Source organism: Alosa pseudoharengus, unplaced genomic scaffold (genome assembly GCF_046254945.1).
Source record: "Alosa pseudoharengus isolate Yale_2024_CS ecotype anadromous, Long Island Sound unplaced genomic scaffold, YU_APseudo_1.1 YU_APseudo_1.1_scf_20, whole genome shotgun sequence".
In the NCBI taxonomy this organism is placed as follows: Eukaryota; Metazoa; Chordata; class Actinopteri; order Clupeiformes; family Clupeidae; genus Alosa; species Alosa pseudoharengus.
In genome coordinates, this window is record NW_027468664.1 from 11,102,868 (window position 1) to 11,117,288 (window position 14,421).

At 47.5% G+C, this 14,421-nt stretch overlaps 1 protein-coding gene across 3 annotated transcripts in view; it reads left to right on the top strand.

Annotated features, from left to right (window-relative positions):
- The window catches only part of cnot4b (CCR4-NOT transcription complex, subunit 4b), a 44,482-nt gene that overhangs the window by 27,215 nt on the left and 2,846 nt on the right, over nucleotides 1–14,421 (top strand). The window contains exons 8-12 of one of the 3 annotated variants that reach the window (XM_076296562.1): nucleotides 895–1,098; nucleotides 2,071–2,128; nucleotides 2,595–2,844; nucleotides 3,848–4,621; nucleotides 11,294–11,569. In XM_076296562.1, the coding sequence (XP_076152677.1) occupies nucleotides 895–1,098; nucleotides 2,071–2,128; nucleotides 2,595–2,844; nucleotides 3,848–4,621; nucleotides 11,294–11,569 (1,562 nt within the window). The remainder of the gene's footprint in view (nucleotides 1–894; nucleotides 1,099–2,070; nucleotides 2,129–2,594; nucleotides 2,845–3,847; nucleotides 4,622–11,293; nucleotides 11,570–14,421) is intronic. The other 2 variants (XM_076296564.1, XM_076296565.1) reach the window with 2 other exon arrangements.

The window sequence follows — 14,421 nt, forward strand, 5'->3', positions numbered from 1 at the left end:
GAATATCTCTGAAATGGGAACAAGAAGTTTAATAGTTCAGACAACCATCCTTTTTTAGGATCATATTAGTCATATTTAAGTTTACCAAATGTAAATGAATCTGTATTTCAAACAGTGAGAATGGTCAAGAATGAGAATGAGAGTATCAAAATACACTGATCCTCACTCCTGACCATTCTTTATTTCTTCATCAGTCATAAATGAGGATCAGAGTATGTAATGGATAATGTATAGAACGCCGGTCTAAAATAAGGAAAATAAGTCCCGACAGTGCGAACAGGCGCGTCAGGCTCTTGCTTTATCCTGAAGGGACATATTTTCCGATAATGACGCAGTTCTATACATTATCCCGCTTATTATACGGCTACAAGTCAATGGAGTGTTCAACTAACATTGTGAACAGCCGTATAATAATTTGATTTATCTGCCATTGTTTATACACAGATTTGTAATACACAGTGTCCTGTAAGCAGTGAAAACTGACTCCTAGTAGAGGTCAAAGATGTATTGTCCATACACCCTCAGGTGGACTCAGCAGTACATGCATATTTGTATGACCCTAGCTGTGTGTGTGTGTGTGTGTGTGTGTGTGTGTGTGTGTGTGTGTGTGTGTGTGTGTGTGTGGTTGCCATAGTATGTGTAATGCAGCCTGACCTTCTAGTCTCACTGAACTTGTATGAAGATCTGAGGGTGAATGTCAAGCTGACTTTGGTGGATCTCTCTCTTTCTCTCTTTCTTTCTTTCTTTCTTTCTTTCTTTCTTTCTTTCTTTCTTTCTCTCCCCCTCCTCCTTCCCTTCTTTCTCTCTTGCTGGCCCTCCCCCCCCCCTCTCCCTCTCTCTCCCTCTCTCTCTCCCCCTCTCTCTCTTTCTCCACCTCTCTCTCTTTCTCCACAGGCCCAACAGTAACAACAAAGATGCGTGGCCGTCGTTACAACCGTCAGGGAAGACAGCCAATGGGCTGACAGAACACCGCAAAACCCCACCCTTGGACGGAGGCTCAGACTCCGACCACATGACGCCTGACGGAGCGGACTCAGACCTCGGCCTAGGCTCTGTCCCCGCCCTCTTGCCCTTTTCCTCAAACTGTGACCCCTCCAGGTAACCAGTCAACTGTCGCCATTGATACACCTCCTCCTCACTTCAGCCAATCAGGAATAAAGACCTTCTGTGTAAAATCCCCTTGGTCCTTGTAATAGTTTTTATTAAATGTTACATAGTTTATTGCGTATCCATATGTAGTTCTTGTAGGATTATGTTGAGTATTCATTTTTACATGTTACTGCTGACCCCAAGTCTGTCCCCAAGTCTTCTCAAGGACATCTGAAAGCATAGACCAATATGAGGAGCACCAAGTGCTTAACAGTATTAAGTTTCATAGTATCAGGGGACACTTACTTTGGAGATAGGCAAAACTGATTATTCAAGTGGTGGAGTAAGTGTCTGTATCTGTGTCTCTGTTTGTGTGTGTTTGTGTGTTTGTGTGTGTGTGTGTGTGTGTGTGTGTGTGTGTGTGTGTGTGTGTGTGTGTGTGTGTGTGTGTGTGTGTGTGTGTGTGTGTGTGTGTGTGTGTGTGTGTGTGTGTGTGTGTGTGTGTGTGTGTGTGTGTGTGTGTGTGTGTGTGTGGGGGCTGTCTCGGAGGTTCTGCACTGTCTATTGTGCAAGCTGTTTTCTTTCATCACTCCCTACCAGCCTACGTTGTGCTCCATGGCCGTTCATGCTCCACTTCTCTCCAAAACTACTGCGGCGCTGCACCTCACCAAAAAAAAAAAAAAAATAGTGCCCTACAAATCAAATTGAATAGAACCGCAAATATCTTTAGTCTGCGCAGCACTATGCCCCCCCCCCCCCCCCCACTCCTTCCCTTCTGCTCTGCGTAGCGCCTCCCAATGTCAAATGCTTGTTAGAGCCACAGCATTGTCCTGAGCCTGGGCAGTGTGCAATGCAGTGCAGCGTTGGCTGAAACCAAGCGCTTGCTCGACTCACAGAAACTGATGATGTCACTCTTGCACTGACCTCATAACCCGCCCCCCCCCCCCCCTCTCTCTCTCTTTTTCTGTGCTTCTTTTTTAGCCCCACTGATAAATCTTCAGAAGCCATCAGCATAGGAAACGGAGACACCACCCAGCAGGTAACACAGCACACAGCAATCACATGTACATCTGCAAACGCACATCAAATTTTACCTTTAAGAGCTCGCAATCCTCCAAGGATGTTTGGCACGCTTAGCTCCCTAGTCTCCTTATATATATATACACACTTTATTACAGGCTCTAGACCAAACAGCAAGACATACAACATAAAAAAAAAAAAATAATAATAATGTCACGTTGTCAAGTTTGACGAATGTAGAGTGAGTTTGTTGTTCCCATGTCAGGTTTGATGACGGTGACCAACGAAGTGTCCCTTTAAAACACAATTACAGGGGTTAGATCATGTACACCAGTCATATATATGGATTAGGGACCAGAAGAACTTGCAATGTTTTGTCCTTTATAGCTAAAAATAGCTGTTCTATTCAGATCTTTAGAACGGCTGTCGTGATAAATGCATGTTTTTTTGTCGTCTGTAATTTCCGTGTGGTTTCCTGTACTCAGATCCCCAGCAGTGACTCGCCATCGCCCCCGCCTGGCCTGTGCAAGCCCAGCCTGGTGGCGCCCATCAGCGTGCCCGGGCTGACGGCTCGCTCGCCCTTCGAGGGCGCGGCCGCCGAGTCCCAGTCGCTCTTCTCGGACAACAGTAACTTCCGGCACCCCAACCCCGTGCCCAGCAGCCTGCCTGGCTTCCCCAGCTCCCCGCACAGTGGCGGCAGCGACTGGCCCACCGCCCCCGAACTCTTCGCCTCAGGTAGCCCATCCTCCAGAGAGCCGACAGACAGACAGACAGACAGACAGACAGGCAGGCAGGCAGAGCAAATCATTGTCAGTTTACATACATATAAACTATTTATACTGTAGTATAGTTCATATGTATGTATGTAAGATGTCTATTCTGAAATCCAGACGTTACAGCACTTAGTATGGCCAATCTGAAAGGGACAGCAGCTAGTGCTCTCAGTTTGGGATTAATGCTTTGAATGTACAAATTGAGATTACATAGCAGTGTAAGAAGGAGAGACACATACATGTATTGGTACTTGCTACACTTGGTACTGATGCTGCTTTAAAATTCTTGTGCTCAGCCATCTATCTGCATGCATGAATTCCTCAATAACAAATGCAAAGCACAACACTGCTAATCCTCAAATATCCCTATGCGTCTAATCATCTTTAAATCCCTGCAATTGTATTGTTGCAACTATTACTGCCATATATTTCGTCCTCATATGACCCCAAAGCCCAGCGTAATGCAGGGTTTATGTAACCCCCAACACTAAAAATAAATAAGTGAAATACAATACACTTACCAAGCCACATACAGTATATACTGGGTAGAAGTCCAACATCCAGTAGAAGTATTATATGTAGAAAATATTCCACTTTTTAATAATCTAGTATTTTTTCTCATATATTAGTCAAGGCCAAGGCATGGTGGTCCTTGTCATAAGTAATTGCAGTAGTTCACACTGGCGCCCTTATGTTAGTTTCTGAAGTGTTAGGTCTGTTCACACCAGCCAAGTAGCAACCTTCTTTAAAGCAACTCAGACTTTGTAGTTTTGACCTCCAGATGTTCTCCTGAGAGTGGGATCCTAATTATATTTCTCTCACCTTTCTCCTCCCTCCCTTTCTCTTCTCTTTGCTTTTCTTTTCTTACTCTCTCTGTTAAACTCTTCCTTTCTCTCTCTCTCTCCCTCTCTCTCTCTCTCTCTCTCTTCTATCCTCTCTCTTTCTCTTCTATTCTTTGTCTCTAGACACCATCCCGGTGTCCTCCTCCACAGATTGGCAGGCAGCCTTCGGCTTCGGCTCGTCCTCCAAGCAGCAGCAGCAGGAGGACGACCTGGGCTTCGACCCCTTCGACATCACGCGCAAGGCCCTGGCCGACCTCATCGAGAAGGAGCTCTCCGTGCAGGACAAGGCCGCGCTGGTGTCCTCCTCGTCGGGTTTCGGGCTCCCGCACAGCCCCTTACTCCCCCATCCTCACCACCACCACCACCACCCTCACCACCACCATCACCACCACCACCACCACCACCACCCAGGCCTACCCCCCGCCTCCCCCTCGTCTGCCTCTAAACTTGGGGGGGCTCTACCAGGCCCGCCCGGTGCCTCTCATTTCCTCCTGAACTGTGTGCCCCCACAATCTCTTCATCAGCCCCCAACAAGATTCTCTCAGCTGCAGCTCCAACAGCAACAGCAGCAGCAGCGCTCCGTCTACAGCTCCTTTAGTTTCCCTGGGCAGACGGCAACGTCTCCCTCGCACCCGGGGTCAGGTCCTGCCGCCTCTCTGCCCCCAGCCGCTGCGGCCGCCTCCCGCCTGCCCTGGCTGGCGATGCCCATGCGCAGCAACCCCACGCACTTGAAGCACGCCGCTGCAGGTCCAAACACCACCGTAGCCAACTCCGTTGCTGCTGCTGCTGCCTCTGCCATTGTGTCTCCTTCCTCGGCCGGTGGCTTCTTGGACTTGAGCTTGCCATCGCAACAGCTACAGCAACACAGCACAGGGCTGGGAGGCATCCACATCACAGGTGAGTGCATTCTGGGAAATGAAGGCCACTCTTCCGTAGTCACTTTTGTCGAAGGGAAGAGCGTCACAAAGCTGCAGTGAGTTAACATGATCAGGAATAGATGCTTTTTAAATGACTTGTTAGACCAGTTATCTCTCCATTTACACATATCAGAGGTGTGAAAACTCAAAATTTAGAACCTCATGATTAGTCATATGCATTTTGTGTAAGACTGTGCAGTCTACAAGTGTCCACCAGGTGGCAGAAGAGACTCACACTCATTTAAAAGTGACATCACATTCAGGGTGCTTTTCAAATGATGTGATGGAAATGTACAGGGAATAATTTAGCTGTGTCATGCAATCAAATAGCACACTGTCTCTTTCCAAACCTCTCAGCTTATTTAACATGGAGACGGTCTAAAAGAAATGCATTTTACTGGATATATCATAATTGGCACAGCATTTGCTGCAGTATCCTTAACATTCTTTTAGCAGTATGGTCTGGCATTTGCCTAAACTGAGTATGAGGTCTGATATGCTAAGCAGCCATGGGAACTTAACCTTGTACGCTCGTAAGTCTTGAGGGAATTGGACCATATTTCTAGCACCACCTTACATTCAGTCCCCTAGATCACAGTAATAAGGGCATGGGCTGCTCTTCTGCACAGTACATCATCTGGTTGAACTGGTCTTGACTGTAGGAGGAGGTTTAAGTGTGGATACCCTCAGGACATTGCGTCTGCAATGTGCCCTTTTTTAGCTTGTGGTGAATGCCATCCGGATGAGCAGGCTGTAGCCATCCCATCATCTAACCTTAGTCATAACTTGTGAAGGGTACATCAGAAATGCCTCAGACAAGAGGAAAAGGCTACCTGCTGACATTTTACTAAAGTCATAACCCCCCTGTCGTCTGCTTTTTGGCTGGCTTTCTGGAACCTTCCAGATTTATGAGTGAGAGCAATAAAAACAGGTCTTCACCAGACGGATGTTCACTCCAGGGCATCTACAGAGTTTGGCTTCATGGTCCACGACACACACACACACACACACACACACACACAAACAGAGAGAGAGAGAGAGAGAGAGAGAGAGAGCACTTTGGAGGGCTGTGTGTGTAACAAAGACAAATTTATACTTTCCTCAAGGGTGAATCTTTTCATGTTTTCCCCCTTTTCAATAAAGTAAAGCGTTGTTCTGCTCACAGCCTTGCTTCAAGGCAGTGTCTTAGTTTTGGCACAACTCTGCCTTTGCATGTTTGCAGTGCTGTTCGGGTTTTTATTTTATTTATTTTTTTGTGCACAGCAACACGTTTTCATTGTAACAGGGAGACTACACCGGGTCTGCAACTGAAGCACTGCGTTCACGTCGTGAACGTATGCGCCACTCGTAATCACGTCCGGTGTGGCCAGTGCCATTGATTATCAGGGACGCTAATTGTCGCAGCAGACGCTCTGTGAACGGAGCGCTTCAGTTACGTGCCCGGCGTAGCCTCCCCGTTTAGCCCGTGGAGCTGTACTGTAGGTGGGAGGTCATAATGTGAAGTGTGTGGCCTGAGATGCCTGCCCATTGCCTTCCTCTCAGAATGCAGTGGTGTTCCAGTATTGATGAATACGCAGAACACAGAACAATTGACTAATCGGCTTTGTCAATTGACCTAACCATGTGTGGCTGAACTAGTGACTCAGTGAATTCTTAAGTATATTTTTTTGGGGCTTTTTTATGCCTTTAATGAGATTGGATAGTGGAGAATGACAGGAAGCGAGCGGGAGAGAGAGTCGGAGGTGGGATCCGGAAAGGACCATGGGGCGGGAGTCGAACCCGGGTCGCCGGCGTACGGTGCATTCTTACCAGCACTCTTTTGTTGCCGTCTTCTCGGGCAAGAGCTCAGTGCGAAGTCAGGTGCTGGAGCTTTCCTATGTGAATGATTCTCTTTCTCTAAAGCCCAGTGCCGATGCATTAGCTCCTACACCTGTTTGGCTGTTGCTGAGGATTCTTTGCATTCTCATGGGTTCCCCACACCTGCCCTAAGCCCTTTCCACTGGCTATTGAAGCAAGCCCACGCATCCCCATTGGCCGTCCAGGATGTCCTGGCCCTCCTATTGGCCCGTGTGTCTTGCAGCCCCGGCAGCAGGTGGATGAGTAATGCCTGGACACGCTCCCGAGTGTGGCGTTCACTTTCAACCTTGTGAGTTGACCTCAGCGGCGGCAGCGGCGCAGCCAGACCAGAAGCATACGCCATGGCCGTGTCAAATATTTCATTTCCTGTGTCCCCGTGCCTCCACCGCCTCCATCTTTACCCAGAATCCCCCTGATATTTCAGAGGTTAGGCGTTCGGGGTCCAGCCTGATGCCAGACTCTCACTCTTAAATATTTTTGATATCCATCTTCCTCTTCCTCTTCCCCATGGCCGTCTGTGCTGATGCAATCGCAGGAATGCAGAAGGATTGATTGAGAGGCCGCGTGTGGCAGGCTGTGCCTCTGCTCCTAGGCTGGACCTGGAGGAGCGAGGCCAGATGTATTATTCACCAACAGTCAGACCACAGACTGCAGAAATAGACCAGGAGGCAAACGCTCTGGCTGGCTGGCTGTCCGTCTCTCTGAAGCATCTGCCCAAATACACACACACACACACACACACACACACACACACACAAACACACACACGCTCAGTCTTCTCTTATGCATACACTACACTGCATGAAAAGCTCAAACAAGCACTGTTAATGGATGGTAATAGTGTATGTGTGTTTTTCTCCAGTAGTTGAGGGCTGGTGTGTTCGTCTGTGTTTGGTGTGTGTGTGTGTGTGTGTGTGTGTGTGCGTGCGCGCGCACACATGTCTGTCTTTGTCTTTGTGCACGTGTGTGTGTGTGTGTGTGTGTGTGTGTGTGTGTGTGTGTGTGTGTGTGTGTGTGTGTGTGGTCCTTTGTATTCCCTCTCTGCTAACGTCTCATTAACAATTTAGAGCCAGCAAGGCTGGTGCACTCCAAACAGGAGGGATCGCTCGTTAAATGAGTGGGCAGCCATCGATGGAAGAGACCCCTGTTGGTGAACTGCAGGCACTCTTTCAGATGAAGCCGTACCCCCGACCCCGTGGCTGTCAGGCTAATGTCTCCTCATAGAACATGCCTAGACAATATCCTCCTTGTGCTGTGGTTGAAAATAATTGTGAGTGATGGTGACATTGTGTCCTGCGCAAAGAAAACAAGACAAGGCTTTTAAAATATTTACCATTAGCAGACACTAGCTTGGTGTAAGCTATGATGTCTAGTATGCTAGTACAAGGCACATTGACTTTTGAAAGGGACACTGTTGTCTACTGTATATTGGAGTGCACTCTACGATCCCTGCACACAGTGCACTGACTTTCTCTTTATTTACACGGTTGCCAGTTGGAGGTTTCATAAAGGCAGTACATCACCTTTGGCATGACCTTTGACATGGCCTGTTTGATACCCTGGTACCAATCATACGAAATGGCACCCAGCTATGCTCCCCCCCGTGATTGAATCTGGTACTGGACTCGTTTCCTAGCTGCCCTCCGCTTATTAAAACCACCCCAGGAGACCAGGCTGACCCCCAGCTCCACTGCCATGCAGTAGGGCTGAGTCCATCATCCCTGACCCAGTCAGGCAAGGCCAATCTCTGATGACCCACACACACACACACACACATTCCACCTCCCCCTGTCTGGGTGGTGCTGATGGAGATAGACTGCTGATGGAGCTGTAGATGATAGTGTTGCTCCACATGTGTTAAGCTGCAGACGTGGTACAGGCTAGCAGCATCAAGGGGAAAGTTGTAATGAGCATTTATTGCTTGCTTTACCCATATACCCATTTTGCTCATTATGCCTTTTATTATGCCCTGTTGCTCCATTGTGTGAAGCGAGAGCCAAAACTCCCCCGTCAAATACAGGAATACATGGACATAAAAAAAAAGATTATTGAACAACTAAAGTAAATACACTCAGCAGACACTCATTGATATTGAAATATATTTCTTTGTTGATTGGGTTAATTAGCCTAAGTCATGGTGCCATGTTTTTTATTGCTGCTTCTTGATGATCCATTTGTGTTGTCCTTGAAGCAGCACATCTTTGTTCCGCTCCTGCTTTTTTGTCCTATTAAGCTGCAGCATGTTTTGTAGTTAATGTTAATGAACATTCTGCAACCAGGACAGTGAAGACAATGTATCCTTTTCTTATTGCTGTGGCTTCATGGTTGCCACATTAACTGATTGAGATATAAGCATTCCCTGCTCCTGAGGAAGTATTTGTCCTACAGTCAAAGTATTTGGCCAGGGGCCTCGTTTATCAAGGCTGCTATGCACAGCAAAGTTATGTAAACAGGGCTGAAACGCAAATGTTGAGATTTATAGAGAAAAATATCTATTTGCTGAAACAGATGCATCACCATGCATTTGTTGAGGTTTACAAAGGTTGATACTTTGGTCTTATTGTAGACTTTCATGGGTGCACTTGTCATGTTGTACATTTTCTCACACTCTGCAGATTTCCTTCTCCAAGTTGACATGACGGCTCCTTCTTTCCCATCAATGATTATCCAATAAGATGCTTGTTATAAATGTTAGCATAATCATGAACCATTTTGCGTTGACTGTTTAATTGAATATTTTGGATGGAGTATGTGAAAGTGGGTGGTGTACGCACACAAACAAGTCAACGCTTTGGGTATGTATAACCAACTACCTGCGTAAAGTTGTGTGCTGCATGGTTTTATAAATCAGATTACTTTTGTGCTTATGTAGATTCTAAAGTCAGGATGAGTTTTATAAATTTGGCCAAGTATTGTGGAGCCGAAGGGTTTTGTTTTGCAGTGTGGATGGTTGCTGATTGTTATTGAATCCCTGCCCCACGGCCTGGACTGGAACCTCAGACGCTCTGCTCTGTGATGGCCTTCCCCATGAACCTGGCGTAGGTAGGGGGGATCTAAGAACAGAGAAGTTCTGTCCCCCCCCCAACATGTACACGCCGTTGCCGTGAGAAACGCGCTTTGCCTTGGCGCAGCGGAGGACGGGGCGTTTGCTCGGAGAGTTGGCCGGTGCGCTCGCCAGCTGTCGGCCTGACAGGTGCGACACGTCAGAAAGAAAGAGCCGCCGCTTCACAACTGAAGTGTGGTTCATAAGTCAACAGCCTGAGGCTCGCCCCCCACACCCCCACTCCCTTATCCACTTGAAGGCCTCCCTCTGGATGCCTGTCTTGGGCAGCGCAGTTGGTTGTGTGTGTGTGTGTATGTGTGTGTCTTTCTTGGACAAAGAAAACCGCTCGTGGGTCTTTTGGGAGACATTTCTGTGTCCTACAGTCAAGAATGGAGATCGACACCATGTGAAAAGCTTGCCTGCGCTCTTCCTTTTGAAACACTCTGCCTCTCCCATTTTCTCTTGCCATCTCACTTTCCAACTGCAGTCCTCTCATATTTGCCACTCGCAGTCTACACCTGTCAGCATGGAGAATAGAGGAAAACTATATAATAATAATAATAATAATAATAAACAAACAAACAGTGTTCCATGCATTGGGTTTGTTAATTGTAAGTGTTAGTTTTGATTGGAGTCTAACAACCAGACATCAGCTCCCCATTGGAAAGACACACAATTGACATACATATATACAGTAGAAACAGACACACATATATTTTGTTTTAGCAATACGGACATGGTCAAACCAATATATCCGTTATATACAAAGGTGGCACTGTGTCTTGTAATTTATTGTATAAAGTAAAAGTATATATACTCTTTTGATCCCGTGAGGGAAATTTGGACTTTGCATTTATCCCAATCCGTGAATTAGTGAAACACACAGCACACAGTGAACACACAGTGAGGTGAAGCACACACTAACCCGGAGCAGTGAGCTGCCTGCTACAGCGGCGCTCGGGGAGCAGTGAGGGGTTGGGTGCCTTGCTCAAGGGCACTTCAGCCGTGGATGTGGGCATGGGAGAGCAGTGCTCAACCACTTCCCCCGCCCACATTTTTCATACTGGTCGGAGATCGAACCGGCAACCCTTCGGTTACAAGCCCAAAGCCCTAACCAGTAGGCCACGGGTACGTACGTTGACACTAAATTGCCAAGATTGAACAAAACATACTATTGTCACAATATTGTCACAGTCTTGCTTACTAGCAGGTCCATGAGAGGCAGTTAATAGCAAAAATGTCTTTTGAAGGTTCTTCTTTGCTCTCCTGATCAGTTAAGTTGCGGTCAGTTAAGGTGCATATTCTTTCCAGAAATAATGAATTTAAATAGCAAATTGCAAATGCAGATTTGTGTACCGTATTCATCATAAGCCAAGATAAAGTTGCTGTCACATGGGTTACATGGGACTTGAGAACTTGTATGAGCTTTCAGCAGGAATGGATAATGTGGTCAAGAACTCTTCACTTGCTCCAAGTGTCATGCATATTACCTATTGCAAGTCGAATTGAAAGCCTAGATTTCTGGCAGTGGATGGATTGGTCTCTATTGCTCTCATTTGGATGAATCCTCATTCTCTTTATTCCTCTTTTTTTTCTTCCATCCCTTCTTCAACCTATATTTCTCTCCTCTCTTCCCCACCCCCTTCTCTTTCTCTCCTCTCTTCCCTCCATCCCTCGTTCACTATCCCTCCCTCTCTCTCTCTCCTCCTCCTCCTCCTCCTCCTCCTCCTCCTCCTCTGTGTCGTCCTGCAGAGAGCAGTGGCTCGGTGGAGAGCATAAATGTGAAAGAGTGGCAGGACGGCCTGCGTGCGCTCCTGCCCAACATCAACATCAACTTCGGCGGTCTGCCCAACTCCTCGTCTTCCTCTTCCTCCTCCTCCTCCTCTTCCTCTTCTTCCTCCTCCTCTTCCTCCTCCTCCTCCTCCACCAGTGTCAACCACACAGGGGCGCCGTCCAGCACCCCGGGCATCTCGCACAGCCTAAGCTGGGATGGCACAGCCAGCTGGATGGACCCCGCCATCATCACAGGTACCACAACCCAGTGGGAGAGGAGGAGAGAGCGCCACCCAGTGGCCTAAAGGAAGATTATGTTGATGGGCAACAGACTTGGGGGGAAAATGGTGCATTTGGGTGCAAATGGTTCCTGCACAGGACTAAAATGGTTCCTTCACAGACCAAAAAAACATTATGGGAGAAATGGTGCGTTTGCATGCCAATGGCTCCTGCACAGGACTAAAATAGTTCCTACAAAGACCAAAAAATAACATTACAAATGATTCCTGTATAGGACTGAAAGTGTTTCCGTACAGACCGAATATACAATATTTTAACACTTACAAATGGCTCTGTACATGAGAGGGCTAGATAGACTCTTGGGTGCCTAAAGGAAGATTATATTGATAATTTAAAGGGTTGCGCAATAACTGGCACCATATTTACAAAAGGTACTGATTTGTTTGCTATGGCTTAACCTCCATTAGGCCCTGCATTGACTTGTGTGCATGGATGGAGACACACTCGTTTCTCATTTGTATGTATATGCATAGTCAGAAGCCTGGAGGATGGCATTGGGTAATAGCCTGGGAGTAATGGACACAGTTGGGGGGTAGATGGTGTGTGTGTGTGACCGCGAGAAGGTCCAGGAACATGGCAAAGGGGTCGGAATATGGGGGTGCATGTGGGGATGGCCAGACAGTGATGTGGCCTTGGGTGAGGATTGGCTGGAGCCGTGGTCATTAATGTGGCAGCGAGTGCCGTGCGCCTGGCCACTGACACTGGAGGCCAGGAGGATGAAGGGACTCGGGAGAAGGCAGGGGCCGGGCTGACGCCGCAGGGGCTGCTTGATTTTGGGAGTTTACCGCCAGGATGGCCAATTAAGCAAGCCGAGCCAATCAGTGTGTTTGCCCAAACATATTTGTGTGTGTGTGTGTATTTGTGTGTGTGTGTGTGTGTGTGTGTGTGTGTGTGTGTGTGTGTGTGTGTGTGTGTGTGTGTGTGTGTGTGTGTGTGTGTGTGTGTGTGTGTGTGTGGGGTTCAAGTCCAGTGCATGGTAAAAGGCCCAAACCCCTGTCATGCAGATCACGGTTGCTCGGCTAGTGGTTGGCTTTTTTTTTTTTTTTTTAAATGGGTAAATGATGTGTGTGTGTGTGCGTGTGTGACATGAGCTATATCTAGGTCACAGCAGTTGTGCCGCCAGCCCTTCTGAGTTTGGCTAGACATGATTAACGCTGCAGTGTTTTTCGGTGTGTTTGTGCTTCATTTCATCGTATTTTGTAATTTACTAAGGGCCAAGGAGTGGCACATAAAACAAGTCGACCAAACCACTAGTTAAAAATCAATGGGAAGGAAACTGCAATGGAATATTTCAAGTGCTCAAAAAATCTAATTTGGAAAACAGTCCTTCTCCGGTAATTTAGTTTAGGACACTTTCCATCAGAACTGATCACATGGCAATTTAAAAAAAAAGAAAATCCAGCCAGCCAGCCATTCCAACTATTCACTTCCACCAAATGCATTTTCCTTCCTCCCCTCCTTTTAAGTGCCCTTTTCACTTTAATGTCACTGGTTTTTAAAAAAGAAACGTTTGAAAGGGCAGAGAGCGAGGGCATGTGTTCAGGTCAGGTGAAAATATTCAGGCGCTCAACGCTAGTGGGCCCAGTTGACATCAGGGCCCGCCGCTGGAGAGGATAATTGACCGTATAATTGAGTGCCCGTCACATTCCTGCTTCACCAGCTGCCATGCCGTAGCGATGTTCCTGAGCCTGTAGAGAGGAGACTTGGGTTGGGATGTTATTTGGGAGTTCAGAAGTGATTGGTGGGGGGGGGGGGGGACAGACCATTCTCTCTCTCTCTCGCTCTAACTAGTTTCTTTCTCTCTCCACTCAACTCACAAATGTTTTTTTTAATGGATCAAAATGGACATGACACTAATAACTTTTTTAGAGTTGTGTGTATGTTCAATTCAAGTACCCGTGGGTCAGACGAACAGGTCCAGGGATATGCAAAGGACAGGCAGACAAGCAGATAGACAGACACAGACAAACATGGAGACAGATGGGCGTTGCATTATAGATAGATATTCCCAAGTTATGGTGTTATTTGGGATGAGGAGTTGAGGAGAGGTTGGAGAGACGGGAGACTCGGAGTAGAGGGGTTGTTCCTGATCAGCAGTGGAGTCACACTCGCCTCGTCTGGCTTCTCCCAACACCTCCCGTCCACATCCGTCCACATCCGTCATCCATCAGAGGTTGGCGGAATTAATGGCCCACAGCGAGAGCTCCGGGGCCCCGGAACACTAAGCTTTTCCGAAGTGTGGCAGCACAGGCGGCACACACACACACACACACACACACACACACACACACACAGTGACTTGTGACACGGAGGTCAGGTTGCGCACACACACACACACACACAGTGACTTGTGACACGGAGGTGAGGTTGCGCACACACACACACACGCACACACACACACACACACACACACACACACACACACACACACACACACACACACACACACACACACACACACAGTCGCCTCCATCTTAGCCCCTGCTCCTGTGGTGATTTATACCTGTGCACCTGGGCGATAATGAGCGCTGGTCCACCATGCCCCACGGGATGGTTTAAATGTGCCGGGGCCCGAAGGGCAACTTCAGGGCACCTCCTCCCAAGAAGTTTGGAGGCAGCTGCTGTCAGTGTGTGGCATTCTGGGAAATCAGTGGGATTATGTCAAGTCATAAACAGTGTGGGTCATTTTTTGGGTCACTTGGAGTTTTTAAATGAGTGTTGCCTAATTCTATTTTCTTCTTTTTGTTTCTATTGCCCTCTTTTTGCTCCCATCCCATACTTTGTCCTCAAACTCAACTCTTCTTCTT